We start from the raw sequence: 20146 nt of genomic DNA, 5'->3' as shown, positions 1-20146 counted from the left end.
TTATATATCAATCTTCATTCAACATCACTAATGTTAACAATCATGTCAATTACTCACTACTGTCAGTGCGATTTTGCTGTTCTCCATCTTGCTGCTACAGTTCCCTCTATTATAGTTTTTAATTGGCTGTAAATAGCTTTGGGGCATCATGAAATCTGCTATTTTTTTGTGTGCCTTGTAATCTTGGATCAGTGGCCAGGAGCAAAAATAGCAATTTCATGAATGTTTGTTGACCGAGTCTGTCACTGATTAGAGTTTAAAAGAATGGGCAATGATTGTGGAAGGTCTGACAGGAGAGATGCTGTGAGGACTCTGAATTGGAGCTCATTCCATCACTATTTCTCATCTTGGATGAATACAGTGTCATGGACCAGAGGGTATAGCCTCCTTTCCTTTAGAACAGAGATGAGGAGGAATTCTTTTACCCAGAGGATGGGGCAAACTGATCTGATGTGGAGGCTAAGTCATTGGATATATTTAAGACTGAGGTGGATAGATTTTTGATTAGGAAAGAAATCAAGGTCTGGGGAGAAGGCAGGAGAATAGAGTTAAAAACGATAGTAAATCAGCAGTGGTGAAATTGTGGGGTGGACTCGATAGCCTAATTCTGCTCCTCTCATGGATTGAGTTGAAAAATTTAAGCTGTTCTTTTAGATTAAGAATGATTAACCAGATCATTCTGGGAACAAGCAGATAGGAAAATAGAAATTTGTCTTTAGCTTTGGTGCAGAGCTGCTACATCATTTCCAGTTGATTGCAAAGTAGGGTGGTGTGGCCTACTTTTTCTTCTGTAGTAATGATGGGAGATGTGAAATATACGTAATACTTTGAGCTCTCAAACAATGTATGTTTTGTGACTTTTCTCAAAGTCTTTAAACAATGTATGTTTAAAGAAACACTCTAATTAGAACTCTATTCAGTAGTACAGAAAATAAGCCGGAGCATAATGAGGATAACACAGCAAAAGCTTAAGATAATTGCTCACAAATCTTTGATGCCCTCAACAGGATCACAAGAAACAACATTATACATGATTTGAAAAAACAAATATCACTGTTTATTATGCTAATTTTAAATTCAGCATGGCAAAACACAAGTTATTTTGAGGTTTAAAAAAAATCAGTTGCTGGAAGAACTGTCAAGCAGTATCTACGGAGGCAAAAGGATGGTTAACATTTCAGTTTGAGACTCTGCATCAGGATGAGAACATAGAGAGAAGAGAACCAGTTTATAGAAGTGAGTGGGAGTGTTGAGACCGGGTGGGTAGGTGAAACCAAATAAGGGAGAGGTGATGGAACGAGGTGGTGAAGAAACTGAGGTGAACAGTTATTTTGGTACTGTGTAAGTGGGAGAGGGTAATGTGTATTGGAAATGAGGGGGGAGGGATGGTAAAGGGGAGAGTAAATCTGGGTGGACTGGTGGGAGTGGGAAACGTTGGGGGAGGGTTACCTGAAATTGGGAAATTCACTGTTTATACCAAGTTTTCTTCTAGTTTGTATTTGGCTTCACTCTGCCAGTGGGGAAGATCAAGGACATTCAAGTTGTTATAGGACTGGTTTTGGGTTTGTTAATTGAAGGATCAAATAAGAGCTGTTGGAAGTACAAATAGAAAGCTTGTCCACTCTACACAATTATTTTCTTTCAGGATGTTGGTACCAAAATCAACAGTGTCAATTCTCGATGACCACATCGGCCATTACCCTCAGCTTGAAGACCCTGTGGGCTTTGAACAAGCTTACACTAACTTCATCAACTCCTTCTGAAAAATTGGTTACAACTCTGGGCCTTAACCAATGAAAGTTCACCATCTTTTTCTGCATTATGGGAATTATGCTACCTAATAATAGGCCAACAAGGTCATAGATATTTTAAACAAGATTATTTTGCAGATGCCACCAGTGAGCTCATAGGAGTTGTGTTGGATGACTCCAAGTGGAAGTGCTGCACCTTCTCGAATGGATCAGACATGCTGGTATCTGAATGGATGGGAAGGGCTGGTGAGTCCATCGAAATAACAGTAGATAAAAATAAGTATTTTGGATGGTAATTGCCCGAAATATAAATTTTGATTCTAAAAAGCTGGTCGAGCTACTCTTCATTTTCACCATGTCTTCTGCTTCAAGGTTTAGCTTCCTGTGCTGCAGGAATTGAGATCACTGCCAGAGTGTATGACAAATCAGCATGGGGATTTCTTAACAGATAAAGTCCATCTGTTTGGGACTTCTGACCAATTATAAATCATTCTCCTCAGAGATGATTCATGGGGCAAATATTTTCCAAAACTGGCAAATGGAACGTACAAATTAAAAGATCCATCACAAATTGAATCAGGTTATAATGGTTTCTTCTGATTTCTCAAAGTCTTTAAAAAAAATTTAGGAAAAGCTGCTTGATCAACTGAGGTAAGCAATCATTAGGGTCATCTAATTCATGCACTTGTCCAAAACTCGGTGCCAGGAGAACAGTCTGTTATTTCCAAAGATTCATTTACTGTCCAATTACATTTTTATCCCTTGAGCTTGTGATGGTCTAATTTGACTAATGTCAAATTCAAACAGGATTCTTTGAAAAAGAGAGGAAACAGACTTCTGCAGTGGCTTTTGTTTGAAACTCCATATTGGAAGATGGGTTGTGAGTTCTGAGTTCAGCCTGTTGGAAATACCCTTGTAGTCCTTACAAGAATGAATGGTTGGCTAGAGTGTTTCTCCTGAAATAATGGAAATGAGAGGAACTCTGGTGTCCTGGAAGAAGAGGATATCAATCGGAAGACCCATGATGGGGCAAGTTTCTTCGGCAAGACACTGAAGTACTGATTTGTTGTCCAACGAACAACAAATATCTCTCTCTGAAACCAGCAAGAACCTTCCTGAGTGGTAACCAATTACCTTTAAGCACCAGAGCTTGGTGAAAATACATTAATGTTAAATACTGTGCACAGTACAAGAATTGTCTGATGCTGGTGAACTTGGAGGAGTAAGAAGTGAGATTGGACTGTGAATCAAAGAACGTTCCTGAACATATACTCATTACATACACGTGCACTTAGAATTAGAGGGGGTTGTTAAGTTGATAATAATAAGTTGAAGTTTGATCTTATTATTATGTTTAAAGAAAATTAAAAGCAACTTTTGTTTAAGTAACCATTTGTCTTGGTGAATTTCTATTGCTGCTGGGTTTTGGGGTCCAGCTGGGCCCGTCAAAGACCTTTTAAACACTAGACAAGCCCACCACAGGCTGATCAGACCTGGGTGTATGTCTCCTATCCATTTCTCCTTGTGATCATTTGGAGCCCAGACCCAATTACTATTTCAGCTGAGTCGAAGGGAGATTAAATTTACTTTCTGAGGGCTTGCCCTGTGATTCCTATTTCCCTCAGAAGCTTGGTCATGGATTTGGCAACAAATCTTCTACCACCAACTTCAACCAGGTGCACCCTCATTTTCCAGCCTCACTCTTCTGCTTCTGCGACAAGATTAGTAAAATGTAGTATCTTTGATTCTTGTGCCTCATCTGTCAGGTTGGTGCTGGCAATTTTTGGTGGAAAGATGAATCGCTGGCAGAGGACTACATGCAATTGATTCGCTCTGTCTGTGTTCAGTTGCCTATATCTCAGAGTGAGGAGGAGTGTGTCCTGTGATTTATTCCCTCCCAGATGAAAGCTATCAGGTATGGGAGGGTGTCTGGTGACACAACCATGGTTCTAAAAAGATATTTATAAAATACCTTAAAATTAAGAATGAATGCAATGACCCTAATATAATCTGAAGTTGAAGAGCATGTTCTTTTTTTTGGGTTATGTTCTGTAGATCCATTGCAGGATAGGATTTCACCTTAATTTCAACTGAAATTTTAGACAAGGAGATTGCATTTATTTTTGTGAGCTTATCCACCCCACTTTCATTTTCGGTAGTGTGGTAATGCTGAGGTTTGTGTCTGTGATTAATTTTTAAAGTCATTAAAACAAATCTCATTTTCCTGCTCTATTCCATCTCATCTCCGTGGTTTTTCGAATTCCTTTCTACAATGGTTTACTGGTGGGGGTGCAAGACAATAAATTGCTCTTGCAAAGTTCAGATCAGAAAATTCAGAAACAACCAAGACAACTACCTCTGACATTTTCAGTGAATCATCTGCAAGATAGATGTCCAGAATAACTAACCAGCCTACTGTGGATAACTGACATTCAAAGCTTGCTCAGTCATAAAACCTAAGTAGACAATTCATGGAGCCAAGATACTTTATCACTGTGATAGGACGGATCTATCACCAATGTATATAGTGTATACAGTTACAGTATCTAGACTGTGCTTACAGCGATTGGCTGAGCTAAGCCACACCTACTGTCTGGGCCTTAAAGGGTTGTGTCCCTAGCCAGGTCCGATCATTCTGGACTGGTCGGCCACCTGTGAAGAGCTCCTGTCTTTTGCTAATAAAAGCCTTGGTTTGGATCAACAAGTCTTTGACTCTTTCGATGAGCTCCACAATCACCAACTTCAAATAATTTTGCAGAGCTATTATCTTCAGAGAAATGTTATCATGGCCGAATTAAGAAAAAAATTGAAGCTGTTTTGATTTTCATGCAAAAGATCTAGCAATACACCATCCAATTTTAAATCCTTAGCTTCCAACATATACCTAGGCACTCAGACTTACGTGTTCCTATGAAGAGAGATTGCATATTTTACTCACAAAGTTTAATTTGAACTTGTATGGTTTTCTTAAGAGGTTGACCTGCAAACTCAAAAATGGTATTGTGTATTCTGGGCATATCAAGTAGCCAGGTCAAATAAAAATAATGAATCAACAGTCTTAAAAACATTCAAAATGGTTTCACAATTAATAGGATTTTCAAAGTCACCAATCCTTTTTATATATAAAAAAAAAGCAGCAGATTGCAGACTTACTTGGCCGAGAGTTCTATCAGCAACATACATCAAAATGGTTTGGAAGAACTATAGCAGAATTGGAGCACTGATTAAATGTCTTAGCCCTCTGCTCTACTTGCTATACACCTATGACTGTGTGGCTCGGTAAGATATCAACGTCATCTACAAATTCGTTGACGATACTCAATGTCACCAAAATCAAGGAGCTGACTTGAGGAAGGGAAAACCAGAGGTGTACGATCCAGAGATCATTGCGGGATCAGAGGAAGAGATGGTGAGTAAGTTCTTGGGAGTCACTAGCTTGTAGTATATTTCTTAGACCCAACACACTACTGGCATCATGAAGAAAGTACTTCAGCACTTCTCCTTCCTCAGGAGTTTGCGTAAGTTTTGCATGACATCGGAAACCCTGGCAAATTTCTACAGATGGTGGAAAGTGTGCTGACTGCTGCATCACAGTCTGGTATAGGGTCACCAATACCCCGGAGCATCAAGCCTTGCAAAAGGTAGTAAGGACATTATCTCCCCTCCATCAGTTATTTGTTTACATGTGTACTTCAGTCAGTTTTTTTTTGCACTACCAATAAGCGGTAATTCTGCCCGGCCTGCAGGAAAAAGAATCCTAGGGTTGTGTGTGATGTCATGTACTCTGACAATAAATCTGGAATCTAAAATGTTAAAAAGCTGACTTTATGAAATAGCAAGAAGTTACAGGGCAAAGCTCCAGATACAAACTCGGATCATTAATTTACAGCTCAGTAAAGATACAAGGAAATGGTTATTAGTTCTAACAGTCTTGGCCTTTTTCAATGGATGGTGTTTCTTTCAACAACTGATGCTGATTAAATTTCCTTTCACAGAGCAGTCAATTTAGTGGAAGTAACAAACCTCCTGAGTTTCACAAATGTACATTAATTGTATGGAGGTGTCATCAAGGTAAGCATGTTTATGTTCATCATTTCAGTGAAAAAATGCCAGCTGTATTCTTGGGACACCATGCTGCAAGATACTCTCACAGTGCTCACAGGTTTACAGTTCCTGAGATATTTTCAACAGGACCTCTTATATTCGTGACATTTACCATCAAGGAAGGATTGGAGGAACTTGGGAATGCCAATTCCCATTCTGATGTCAACCCACCTGATGTGGAATTCATCATCATTGATTTTTCTATCCCGTAACACAAAAAAGATTATAAGAACACCTATACCTATAAGACCAATTGGTTTTATCAGTGATTCTCATAGTTTAAAGAACGGACTAGGTTTATGATGAAAGTACACATGCTTTACCACTTTGAATGACAGGAAGTGAATGGTTGGAGTTGGACCAGCTGCAAACCGTCCTGAGCAGGAAGGCCGTGGCTTCTCTGTAGTATTTTGATTGTGTTGTATAAAAGTGAACCTTTACAAACAATATGAAGGGAAAAAGGAAATGTGGTGAAGGTGATGCACATAAATGGCTAACATTGGACAAGAAATTGGAAATTTTTAAGCAACATGAAGATGGCGCATCATTTGCTAAAACAGCATGAGACAAAGGCATGAATGAATCGTCTGTTTGAACTCTAATCAAGAATAAAGATAAAACGGGGGCATGCCACACGATGACGTGGGGATAGACTTGAATTTTCTACTCTCTCCGAAAAAGTTCTTTTTTAAAAAAAAAAAGTTAAGATGCCTGAACTGACTGCAAGAAAATAGAAGAGGAAGCTATTGGAAGGCCTTCTGAACAATGAACAATGCCTCCTAAGAAAGATAAACTGACTTACTTTTTAAGAACTTGAACAAGGAAAAAGAAGTTGATGAAGAAGAGAGGCCTACCTTGAAGGAAAATGCCCGTGGTGATGGACCTGGAACTGGGGAGACTTTGGACATTGCTGTACAAGGTCTTCCCCCGACAATGGCCGACTGCCAAAGGTGAAGAAGTGACCCTGCGGATGCGTGACTCCTCGCACATGTGCAGAGCACAAAAAAAGAGGTAATTAAAAAAAAAGCTCAAGAAGCCTCCAGCTTCATTGATCAAGAAGAGGAGCAGGAAGAAGAAGAAATGTATGTTGAATGCAGAGTGTTGGCCAAAAAACAGGAGAAAATAAAGGAGTCATATATATCTACAACTGAAATGAAGTATATGGATTCTTTCTATCAAACTTTGTTACAGTTAACAGTGGAATTTAAAAAATGTAATGAGGGTAGACTTGAAAATAAGGGTTCTAAGAAGAAGGTGGAGAGATTGCTGTCTCAAATGGAACAAAAATTTGAAGTGATGGACGCAAAAATTAAAGGTAATTTGAAATTCAACATGTTAAAGAGCAAATGAAGAAGGTTCAAGCTGAGGTAGCTGCAACTAAAGAACAATTAACTCAAAAACTGGATATGTTAGAAAAATTTAGTAGAAGAAATAATATAAAAATTGTTGGATTTAAGAAAGGTGACGAAGGGCAACATATGAAGAGATTTTTTGCGTTGGATTCTGCAAACTTTGGGGGTAACTGAATTTCAAGGAGATATTGAGATTGAAAGAGCTCATCGAGCATTACGACCGAAGCCACAGCCAGATCAGAAGCCATATTTGATTCCTACAGTAGCAGTTGCATTAGATGCGGAGAAACTATTTGATCGATTGGAATGGGATTTTTTTAAATTTGAGACACTTAATTGCTTTTGGGATTCCAAATACTTTTCTAAACTGGATAAAGGCATTATATGGTAAGCCAAAAGCAAAAGTGATTACAAATAAACAAATATCATAACACCTTTTGCTTGAAACTTCACAAATTTCTTTTTGCTACTTTATCAAAATATAAAGAATGAGGAGCAGAGCATCGATTAAGTGCTTTTTAGATGAAATCATGAAAGGTCCCAAAATACTTAGTTGCCTTTTACTTTTTATGGATGGTGCGTGAGAGTTTCTCCAGCACTTTCATGTATTGCACTCAACCCCAGCATCTCCAGATTTTCTTGTTTAACAGTTATATTTATAGTCTACAGTTTTGATGTGAGCAACTTGCCTCTTGAAAGATGGGACTTTTTTTTCCAATTGTTGGCAATGATTAGATACATTTCCTAAACAAAATATAGGGAATGATGGATAGACAACATGAGATTAGTAACATAGAATATGTTCATCTATTTTTCCAGTGAAGAAAATTTGAATGCTTTAAAATCTCAAGTTTGAAGGTGAATTTTCAAGAAATTCCTCATGATGATCAAACATCTCAACAAATAACAATATCTCACAATTCATGTTGGTCTGATTTTTCTCCATAGATTCACATTGTCAATTTATAAACATATTTAGGGATTCAGCAATTCTTCCATGGGCATTTTTATCAGTCAATTTTTTTGTGGCAGAGAAAGTAATGAAAAAGAATGTCAATTTCATGAAATATCTTTTCATAATTTGTCAAATCCTATGCAATTTTCCATTTGTAAGGTACACCCCTGAATCTATTGAAGGCTGAAGGTTATGGCTGGCATCTTTTTACCGCCAAAGTCTTGAATGCTTGGGAATTGGGTTAGTCTGGATTTTCAGATTTTTGGGCAGTACTATCAAAAGTCATATTTGGGGAGGAATGAAGAAGAGAACAGGTAAAATTTGATAGTTTATTTATTAACAAATACAGCATGCTTCATATCTCAAACCAAGTATTTTTCAAGAAAAATAAAGTCAACACGACAAAAATGTAAGCATAAATTTTTTTCCCTACAAAAGAGCTTGTAATGCTTGAAATTATATTTAAAATTGAACATTATAAAAAAAAAAAAAAATGCAGTGTGCAAATGAATTTTGTTGTGATAAGATTACTTGTTTTAAGTCTGGCTGCTTGTTGCTGCTGTGCATCTGTGGTGCTTGTGCATACATGCTCACATGCAAAAGCCTGCGGAATTTTAAAAAGTTCAAGAGTCAGGATTCTCAGGTGGTCTGGATTTCCAGCTTCAGGATTTTTGGACTTTTACAGTAATTTCCTTTCTTTCAGCAACATTCGGATATCAGGTGGTTATCTACTTTAAGGACTGCCAGACTTTCTAATGGCTTTGCTTTATCAAGTTTTAGCTCAACTCTATCTTGCTTTGCTGAGACTTGTCTTCCTTGGAAAAGAGTGATATAAAGCTCTCATTTAATACTTTATTACATGCTTTTTCTTCCTCTCAAAAATTTTGGTCACCCAATGTGTTCTGAATTTATTTTCTGTCTCTTGAGAGTGAAAGGGGCAGGGGACATTGAAGGAAGGGATCCCAGGTTGTATAAATTGAGGCATCCGTCAGAGAGCAGGGGAACCTTACTGAATCTCCATTTTGAATCTCTCTTATGACATCTAGTTTCAGACATCATGTTTCAAGAAAAATGTTTAGAGATTGTACAGAACAGATTTAATAACATGATTCCAGGAATATTGGGTTCCTAATAATGCAAATACATTGGAGAGTTTAGAATGTGCTTGTGGAAGAAGCTTGTGGATAAAACCTTGTGCTTTTAATGCTTTTGTTAATTTTGTGCCTATTCCGTTAAGAAAAAAATATTGTTTGTAGTGTTCCCATAGTTACTATGACATCATGTATCATAATATCCGAGAGGAGTGAGAGTTTGTGTCTGATTCTTCGAAGAATCAAGACAGAGACGTAAGATGAAGATATTTTTCTTTGAATTCATCTTAATTTCATCGTATTTTGTTTATTTCTTTTATATCTGTTTAAAGTTGAATATCGTTATCATTATACAGAACACTTTGTTTACTCATCGTTATGAAAATCTCAGTGCAAAGTTATGCAAAATGTTTATTTGTGTTATCAACAAATTAAAGCTACATCGACAAAGTTTGGTTTATTGAATTAATAAGATAGTAATTTGGAATCTCATCACTCAAGTTTCCATGAAAATGACACGTTTTGAAATGAGGAAATATTAGAACTTTGAAAGTATCATCGATATTCTTATCCAAAGTATGATTGTGAATTTCATTTTGAAGAAGGGCTCGTAAAATTTGTATAAAAGAACTCAATTTATTAAAAACATTAAATCTCTAAAGAAGCCTAGTTTTCTGTGAGAATATTTCAGAAGCCTCAGTTAGAGCATATCTGTCTGACTGCAGACACCTTAACCTTGGAGAGATGAGATAGAGAGCTACCAGCCAGAATCATTGGTGGGTGTTATCTATCACCCACCAAATAACAATAGTTTAGTGGCACAGGAAATAAATAGAGAGATAAGTGAGGCATGTAATAATGATATGGCAGTCGTCATGGGGGACTTTAACTTCCACATAGATTGGGAAAATCAAGTTGGTCGTGGGAGTCTGGAAGAGGACTTCATAGAATGCATCTGTGATAGCTTTCTATCAGCATGTTAAGGAACCCACAAGAGAAAATACTCTCCTGGATCTAGTGTTGTGCAATGAGATAAGTAGAGTAAATGATGTAATAGTCAGAGACCATCTGGGAAATAGCGATCATAGTATGATTGAATTTCTCATTCAGATGGAAGGGGAAATAGTTAGATCTAAAACTAATATATTATGCTTAAACAGGGGTGACTACCATAGGATGAGGGAGGAATTGGGCAGAGTGGACTGGGAGCACAGGCTAATTGATGAAACAGTTGAGGAACAGTGGAAGATTTTCAAATAAATATTTTGTAATGCTCAACAAAAATATATTCCGGTCAGGAAAAAGGGCAGCAAGGGAGGGAAAAATCAACTGTGGTTAACAAAGGAAATAAAGGAGAGTATAAAATTGAAGGCGCAGGTGTACAAAGCTGCAAAGAGCAGTGGGAAACTGGAAGATTGGGATAACTTTTAAGAGACAACAAGGGGTTACAAAGTGGGTAATAAGAAATGGGAAAAAGGATTATGAAAGTAAATTGGCACAAAATATAAAAACAGAAAGCAAAAAATTTTATAAATATATAAAATGGAAGAGGGTGGTCAGAGTTAACATAGGACCCTTGGAGGATGAGAAAGGAAAACTGGTAGCAAAAAATGAGGAAATGGCCGAGACATTGAACAAATATTTTGTGTCAGTCTTCACGGTGGAAGTCACGTCCAGCATGCCCAAGTGCGGAGTTAAGGATGCGAATGTTGGGGAGGGCCTTGATAAAATAGTTCTTACAAAGGAAGTGGTGATGGAGAAACTAATGGGACTAAAGCCAGACAAATCACCTGGTCCTGATGATATGCATCCAAGGGTTCTGAAGGAAATGGCAGAAGTTATAGTTGATGCATTGGTGGTCATATAACAAAATTCCTTGGATTCTGGGCAGGTCCCGGCAGACTGGAAGACAGCAAATGTCACGCCACTTTTTAAGAAGGGATGTAGGCAGAAGACTGGAAATTATCGGCCAATTAGCTTGATGTCTGTAGTTGAAAAAATGCTTGAAGCCATCATTAAAGACGAAATAGTGAAACTTTTGGAACGTAAGGGTTCAATCAGGCAGACGCAGCATGGTTTTAGAAAGGAAAAATCTTGTTTGACAAATTTGTTAAGAATCTTTGAGGATGTAATGGGTGCAGTGGATAGAGGGGAACAAGTTGATGTTGTATATTTGGATTTCCAGAAAGCGTTTGATAAGCTGTCGCACAAGAGACTTATCAGTAAGTTACAGGAAGGTGGAGTTCGGGGAAGTCTATTGGCATGAATTGATAATTGGTTGTCTGACAGGAGGCAGAGAGTCGGGATAAGTGGGAGTTTTTCAGGGTGGCAGAGAGTGGTAAGTTGGGTGCCACAGGGGTCGGTGCTAGGCCCACAACTGTTCATCATTTACATTGATGACTTGGAGGAGGGGACAAAATGTGGTGTAGCCAAGTTTGTGGATGACACCAAATTGAGTGGAAGAGCAAATTGTAATGAGGATGTGGAGAGTCTGCAGAGGCATGTAGTTAAGCTGCATGAGTGGGCAAAAGTCTGGCAGATGGAGTACAATGTTAGTAAGTGTGAGGTTATCCACTTTGGCAAGAAAAATAAAAGAGCTGAATATTATTTAAAGGGTGAAAAACTACAGCATGCTGTTGTGCAGAGGGACTTGGGAGTGCTGGTGCATGAATCGCAAAAAGTTAGGTTGCAGGGCAGCAGGTTATTAAGAAGGCAAATGGAAAGTTGGCCTTCATCACTAGAGAAATTGAATTCAGGAGTAGGGAGGTAATGTGCAACTGTATAAGGTACTGGTGAGACTGCACCTGGAGTACTGTGTCCAGTTCTGGTCTCCATATTTGAGGAAGGATATACTGGCTTTGGAGACGGTCCAGAGGAGGTTTACTAGGTTGATCCCTGGGATGAAGGGATTGACTTATGATGAAAGATTAAATCGTCTAGGATTGTATTCGCTCGAGTTCAGAAGAATGAGAGGAGATCTTATAGAAGCATATAGGATTATGAAGGGTATGGATAGGATAGATGTAGGAAGATGTTTTGAGCTGGCTGGGGAAACTAAAATGAGAGGACACAGTCTCAAGATTCGGGGGAGTAGATTTAGGACAGAGATGAGGAAAAATAGTTTTCCTCAGAGAGTAGTGAATGTTTGGAATTCTCTAGCCAGGGAAGTAGTTGAGGCTGCTTTATTAAACATATTTAAAATTCGGTTAGATAAATTTTTACATGATAGAGGAATTAGGGGATATGGGGAGAAGGCAGGTAGGTGGAGTTAGGTCATAAATTAGATCAGCCATGATCTTATTGAATGGCGGAGCAGGCTCGATGGGCCATTTTTGGTCTACTCCTGTTCCTACTTCCTATGTTCCTATAATCTGGCAGGAAGTTCTGAAAAATGTTTTGAAATATTGTAAAAACAACTGATAAGCCAGCCTGTGTGCAGAACAAAGAGACAAGCCAGCAGAGAAATCCTCTTAAAGGGACCATGTAAGATACAATTTTGCTTACAGTTCCCAGGAGAAGAGTAGAATACAGACTGCAGTGTGAAGAATCCAAAATGGAGAAGTCATCGTCTTATTGGGCGAAATACCTCGAGCAAACAGCTTCTCTTAAAGAACTGTTTGGTTGTGAGTTAAGCCAGCAAGGCAGACTGACAACACTTGGCAGGAGATTGGAGCCAGCCACCATTGAAGAAGCATTGCATTCCTCATTAGCTGACTTAAAGGTTTGTGGAACTGAAACAGATGAATGCACATTGCAAAACCCCACTGGTACAGTACCAAGTGAAATGCTGAAGGTATCACTCAATCAGTGGTAACTGAAAGATCAGATGTGAATCCTGATGATAGTATTTCTAAGGTTATGAGTGTAGGAAGGTCTTCAAAGGCATCTAAAGCAAGAACAGCTTTGTGTACTTCAAGCATATCAGCTATGCATCTAAGGTGCAAGTAGACTTGGCTACTATCTGTACACAATGTAATTGGTTGGAGAAAAGATGTGCTTTAGAAGATATGGAAGCTGAAATGAAGATTCAGCAATTAAGGCAAGAAGCTGAAATGAAGAATCAGCAACTAAGGCAAGAAGCTGAAATGAAGATTCAGTAAAAAGAACAAAGATCATTGAAGAGAGGAAAGAAAAAAATTAGATCTAGAGGAACAACGTGCTATGAATATGGTGAAAGTAAAAAGATTAGCTCAGGCTTCTAAAAGATCTATCTCTCTTTGGCTTGGCTTCGCAGATAAAGATTTATGGAGGGGTAAATGTCCACGTCAGCTGCAGGCTCATTTGTGTCTGACAAGTCCGATGTGGGACAGGCAGACGTGGTTGCAGGGGAAAATTGGTTGGTTGGGTGTTGGGTTTTTCCTCCTTTGTCTTTTGTCAGTGAGGTGGGCTCTGCAGTCTTCTTCAAAGGAGGTTGCTGCCCGCCGAACTGTGAGGCACCAAGATGCATGGTTTGAGACAATATCAGCCCACTGGCGGTGTCAATGTGGCAGGCATCAAGAGATTTCTTTAGGCAGTCCTTGTACCTCTTCTTCGGTGCACCTCTGTCATGGTGGCCAGTGGAGAGCTCGCCAAGATCTATCACTTAAAATGAAATATCCAAAGAGAAAGCACCTAATATTCCAGCAGATCAAAGGGTACCGCAGCCACAAGAAATGAGTGAACTCAATCAAGGAGCCAGTGATGGTGCCGCTAGTGCTCGAATGTCAATGACCAATCCTGTAGAAAGAGCTAGCGATATTCAATCTCTTCTGAGCACACATTTTTGTGAATCTTCCTGTAAGGAGAGCATTTCAAAATGGTTCAACCCTGCGAATGATCATACCCAACAATTGATGTCTCTTTTTGTCGCTGAAGAACCAGCGACAAGTCAAGGATCATCAATGCCATCACTTACATAACAAGGATTCCCATCAGTTCTACACCAATGGCATCTGTTCAAGTTTCTTATGGTCCATTCACAACAAGACGACCAGTCGCAAGCCATGGTGGACAAGACAATATATTATCACTCATAGCAAAACAAAATGAAATTTCTGCTATGTTCATGCAGCAAAAAGATTCCTGTGATTTACCTAAGAAGGAAATTCCAGTTTTCAATGGAGATCCATTACAATATCTGTTGTTCATGAAATCTTTTGAACATGACATTGAAAGTAAAACTAAAAATGTTGAAGATCATCTGTATTACCTGGAACAGTATATTGGAGGACAGGTGAAGAAATTCACATGGATCCAGATTAAGGTTTTAAAAGGGAACATGATGGCAAAGAACATAAAATCTCAAGGATCCACATAGACAAGATTCTTTCTTGGCCAGTAAGAAAATCAGAAGACACAAAGGCTTTACATGCATATGCACTCTTTCTGAGAGGATGTTGTAATGCAATGGGATGTAGTGTACATTTGCAAGAGCTGAATTTGCTTGCTAATTTGTCAATTATTCCCTTATAAGATGAGGGAATTATGGAGAAACAAACTGCAGAGCTTAAGATGATTTCTGGAAGGGACGCCACTTTTAAGGATGTACAGTTCTTGGAATGGGATGTATATGTTTACGCCATATCAGCATTTGGAAATATTAAGGATACTTCAATAGTTCCTAAAGATGTAAAGATTGTCTCAACAGAAACCAAAGGTAAGTACCTTTGTTACTGCTGTGTCAGATACAAGCACAAGAAAGAACAAAGAAATTAGAGAAAAAATTGTATGACGAGAAATTAACCTTTTTAAAGAATGGAATATGTTTTGATTGCTTGTGTAAATGACACATCAGCAAAACTTGTAATAAGTGAGTCAGTTGTGATATTTGCAGTTTAAAATATCCCAAGTTACTGCATACTGAATGAAGTTGAGAAGTAAGTCAAACAATCTGAATCCAAGACTAAAGACATAGTCAAAGAGAATGCTTCAGCTTTGATTCGAACGGTAACAAAGTTCTCTGAATAGTTCCTGTGCAGGTTAAAGCTAAAAAAGGTCACTTCATATTGAAGACCTAAGCATTTCTTGATCCAGGCAGTACTGTAATATTTTGTACTGTTGAATTGACGAATTAACCTAATCTTCATGGTAAAAGATCAATCTTGTTGAAGACAATGAATGATGAAAGGAACATTGAAACTAATATAGTTTCAGGTTTACAAATTGCTGGATTGAACAGCAATGAATTCTGCAACCTTCCAAGTGTATATACTCAGAAGATTATTCCTGTGAATAAGGAGAATATTCACTGTCAGGATGATATCAAACAGTGGGATCATCTAAAAGAAGTTTGCTTACCCAAAATTGATACTAAAATAAAGATGTTAATTGGATTAGATGTACCAAAAGATCTCAAACCTCCAGAAGTAATAAGGAGTCAAAGTGACAGACCTTATGCCGTGAGAACATTGCTTGGATGGACAATTAACAGACCATTAGGAGGAAAAATGAATAATGATCAGGGGTCATTGAATGTTAATGTCAACAGAATTTCAGTTGTCAAACTTAATGATCTGTGGGAACAACAGTTTAACATTGAATTCCCTGAATATCTCACAGATATTCAAGAACCTTTGAAGGAGGATGAGCAGTGAGTCATTATTGCATAGCATTACCTTTGAAGAAAAGAGAAACTTGTCGACCAGATTCTGTCGCATAAGATTGGATGAATTGGATTGAGAGTCTTGAAATGTTAGAAAGTTTTGAAGTTCAAGAGATATTATAAACCTACAGTCTTTGGATTTGTCACATTTGCTCAGTTACACCATTTTGCTGATGCAAGCGAAGGTGGTTGTGGTCTTGTCAGTTATTTACTACTGCGAAATAACCAAGAGTGAGTACATTGTGGATTTGTAATGGGAAAAGCCAGAGTGGCTCTATTAAAGCCATTCTCCATTGGAATTGACTGCTGCTGCTACGGCAAGCAAAATGCAGACTGTTAAGAAGAGAATTACAGATGGAGTTAACAGATTCTATATTTTGGTCTGATAGTACATCTGTGCTTAAATACATTAATAACAAAACCATGAGGTTTCGTACCTTTGTGACAACAGAATTAATGAGATTGGGAAGATTTTGCATGCTAATCAATGGAGATAAGTTAAAACTGTGGATAATCCAGCTGATATGGTCTCTCTCACAAGGATCAAAAGTTCCATCGTTTCTGAAAAGAGCCAACACTTGGGTGTTCGATCCTCAATTTTTTTCACAATCTCAAGAAGATTGGCCTCAAAATCCAGAAGAGCTAAAAGAATTTTCAATGGAGGATCCAAAACACAAATGTGAAAACTATTCAAATATCTAATGAGAATGATCAGAATTAATTTGCTATTATTCTTCATGTTTCATTTGAAAAGGGAAGTAGCATGGATTCTTAGATTAAAAAACTATGTTTTTACATCGTAACAAGAAAGAGAATCTGAAGTCTTGAAAGAGTTGTTACCTAACAGTTGATGAATTGGTGAATGCTGAATTCGTTTTTGTCAGAAAAAGGCATTTGATAATGAGATATAAAAATTGAAGAAGAATATAAATGTTACAAAAGCAAGTTGTGTTTATAAGCCTAATCCTATTCTTGTAAATGATGTAGGCAGAAGATTGGAAAAAGCAATAATGACAGAAGTGAAACATCCAATTATATTAGCTAAGGAGTTTCATATTTATGAATTGATTGTTTGACATATACATGAAAAAACAGATAATGGTGATTGTAATCATGTGTTATCAGAATTACACCAGAAACATTGGATACTTGGTGCTTTGTCATTAATCAAAAGAATTACATCAAAATGTGTTAATTGTCAACATGCAAATGCTAATCCTGGACAACAACAAATGGCGGATTTGCCACTTGATGAACCCTCATTTACATAGGAGTTGATTATTTTGGTCCTTTGCAAATAAAATGAGGAAGAAGTGCTGAACAAGAGCAATTCATATTGAAGTAGTGACATCACTTGATACAGACTCAATGTTATCAATGTTCTTCGATGTTTTATCGCCAGACGAGGTCAAGTAAAAGAATTACATTCTAATAATGGATCTAACTTTATGGGAGTTCAATTAGAGTTATGAAAAGCGATTCAAAATTTGAATCAACATCAAATTCATGATGCATTACTTCAGAAAGAAATTAGTTGGATATTTAACCCACCCACAGGATCACATCATGGAGGTGTGTGGGAAAGAATGATTAGATCAATCAAGAAAATTCTTAATTCCATTTTGAATAGTTAAACTTCAGACAGTATTATGTGAAATCGAAGCTATTTTAAATAGTCGTCCAATAACGAAAATTTCCATTGATTCAAATGACATCGAGGCACTTACACCAATCATCTCTTACTTCTTAACTCTAAACCTTTAATGCCTCTGGGACAATTTCAGAAAGAAGATATTTATGCAAGATGCATATGGAGACAAGTGCAGTTTATTGCGGATTTATTTTGGAAAAGATGAATTTAAGAATATCTTTATTACAAGAAAGACAAAAATGGTATAAAGCTAAATGCAATTTTGTATGTGGAGACATTGTAATTATCATGGATGATTCTGCACTGAGAAATTCTTGGTTGCTGGGGAAAATCGAGGAAACAGTTCTGGACAAAAAAGGTTTTGTTCGGCAAGTATGGATTAAAACCAAGACTGGTTACTTAAATTGACCTATTACTAAAATCTCTCTTCTACAAGAAGCAGAGAGTTTTGATTTCTAATCTTATACTTTCCACATTTTCTTTTGTATCTGTAATAGTAATTATATATTAGACATTAATGTGTTTTGTAATAATTAGGGGCCAGAAGGTCAAGGTCGATTCTTTTGTTAATTTTGTGTCTATCCCTTTAAGAAAAAAATTTATTGTTTTTGTGTTTCCATAGATACTATATGTCGTAATATCCAAGCAGACCAAGAGTTGGCATCTCATTCCTCAAAGAATCATGACAGATGTAAGCTCAAGATACTTTGAATTCATTTTAATTTCATCTTATTTTGTTTATTTCTTTTATATCTGTTTAAAGTTGAATATCATTATTATTATACAATATGCTTTGTTTACTCATTGTTATGAAAATCTCAATGCAAAGTTATGCAAAATGTTTATTCATTTTATCAATGAATTAAAGCTACTTAAAGATTCATCTACAAAGTTTGGTTTATTGAATTAATAAGGTAATAATTTGGAATATTGTCACTCACATTTCCTTGAAGATGACATGTTTTGAAATTTGGAAATATTAGAACTTGGAAAATGCTGTCTATAGAATGGGTTGCAAGGAAATCTGATGGAGGTATTTCAAATCATAGGTGTATAGACAGGGTGGATAGAGAGCGGCTGTGCCCATTGATTCAAGAACTCGGGCACAGAATAAAGGTGGTTTGCTTCTGGAATACATTGCTGGGGAGAGAAGTGGAGTCAGATTTCACAATAGCATATAAAAATGAAGTTGGATAATCATATAAATGGAAAGAATTTCCAGAACTGTGATGAAAGGATGGTGGAATTGAATTAGCTGGATTGATCTTCAATAGTTCTGATAGGATCCATGCACATAATGGCCAACTGTTTTATAACAGTTTTGCGAAAGGTCAAAAGAAAAATGAATAAAATTACATAATCTACATGATACAAATACATAAGTAAAATCTATTGTTCTTGCAAATGAAGCAGCTCTATTCATTCTTTTACAAACATAACTCTCATTAGTATTATTTCTAGCCCAATATGTGGGAAAGAAACATGCAGTGTGATAGATTAAAAATGATGCTTGTACAGCAAGTTTAATTTTCTGGTCTGCACTATGCTGAATGCAGCCATAACTCTCCTTCACATATCAATGGACAATTAGATATTCATCCAAGTCAACAAATTGAATGCATTAATAGAACAAAGGCCGCCAACTGCTGTCAAAATTAAAATTTACAATGCAATTAGATGCACTATCTTTTATTCTAAATCATCTAGAATTAAAAGAAAATGCCCATTTGGCTGCACATGAGAATAATAATTGTATAACGTCTCTCAAATATAGAACAAAAATCATTTTAGATTCACACCTAATTAAATACATAAGGAATGTAGATTTCCCTTGAAAATGAAATTCAATTAACCTTGAAAACAAAATTATCTCTTCCAGCCTCACAGGCCAATGGGTACAATTTCAAATAAAAAATACTAAACAAAAATAAGTTATGTAGCCTAGGGCATTTATTGTACTGTCTCCAAGGGCAGATTTTCTTTTCTTCATCAAAAACTATGCAAAGAACAATGATTATGATAGAGCAGTATCATTTTGTTGACAATACAAAACAAAATCAGTAAAAGCCCAATAGAAAAGGCAGGAGATTGAAGTGCATCCAAGAAGACTAAATTAAAAAAACAATAGCAAACAAATAATTCCAGAAGATGGCAAGCAATGATGATAACATTCTACAGAAAACAACTGAAGGAAAGCTCAAAGATTTGAAATCATCAGAAAAAATTGTTGAATCACATTCAAACCTTATACTGATAACTTCATTTGCTACACAAAGAGTTCGAATCTGATCTTTACAGACTACACATTTTTTGAGACATCAAGTAATTCACCTCATAAGACTGACAAATTATATAGTCACACAATATAGTCACAGCCCAACTTATCCATGCCATCAAATTAGCAACATGGGCAAGTTGAATTTGCATGCATTTGGTGCATATCCTTCTATATAACTGTCCAAAAGTCTTTTGAATATCAGAATTGTGCCCACTTCTACAGCTTCTTCTGGCAGCTCATTCCAGATGCAGAACACAAATGAAAAAAAGTTGCCACTTAGGGTCCTTTCAAATCTTCCCTCTCTCGCCTTAAATCTATGCTCTCCGGTTCAAGAATCATCTACCCTGCGTGCATTCACTTTATCCATGCCCCTCATGGTTTTAT

General features: G+C 37.1%; 1 protein-coding gene across 16 annotated transcripts in view; it reads left to right on the top strand.

Moving 5' to 3' along the window:
• The window catches only part of mest (mesoderm specific transcript), a 366224-nt gene that overhangs the window by 24574 nt on the left and 321504 nt on the right, over positions 1-20146 (top strand). For 12 of the 16 annotated variants that reach the window (XR_011347788.1, XR_011347787.1, XR_011347798.1 and 9 more), the window contains exons 12-13: positions 1646-1997; positions 18107-18175. Coding sequence is in view for 1 of the 16 variants with exons in the window: in XM_069907806.1 (XP_069763907.1) it covers positions 1646-1763 (118 nt within the window). In the remaining 15 variants the exon portion in view is untranslated. Of the gene's footprint in view, positions 1-1645; positions 3141-18106; positions 18176-20146 lie in introns of those variants that run through there. The other 4 variants (XR_011347797.1, XR_011347795.1, XR_011347796.1 and 1 more) reach the window with 3 other exon arrangements.

The sequence above is a fragment of the Narcine bancroftii genome, chromosome 13 (assembly GCF_036971445.1).
Source record: "Narcine bancroftii isolate sNarBan1 chromosome 13, sNarBan1.hap1, whole genome shotgun sequence".
NCBI classification, from domain to species: domain Eukaryota; kingdom Metazoa; phylum Chordata; class Chondrichthyes; order Torpediniformes; family Narcinidae; genus Narcine; species Narcine bancroftii.
Note: the sequence above shows the minus strand (reverse complement) of the source record. Positions and strands in the feature narration are given on the sequence as shown.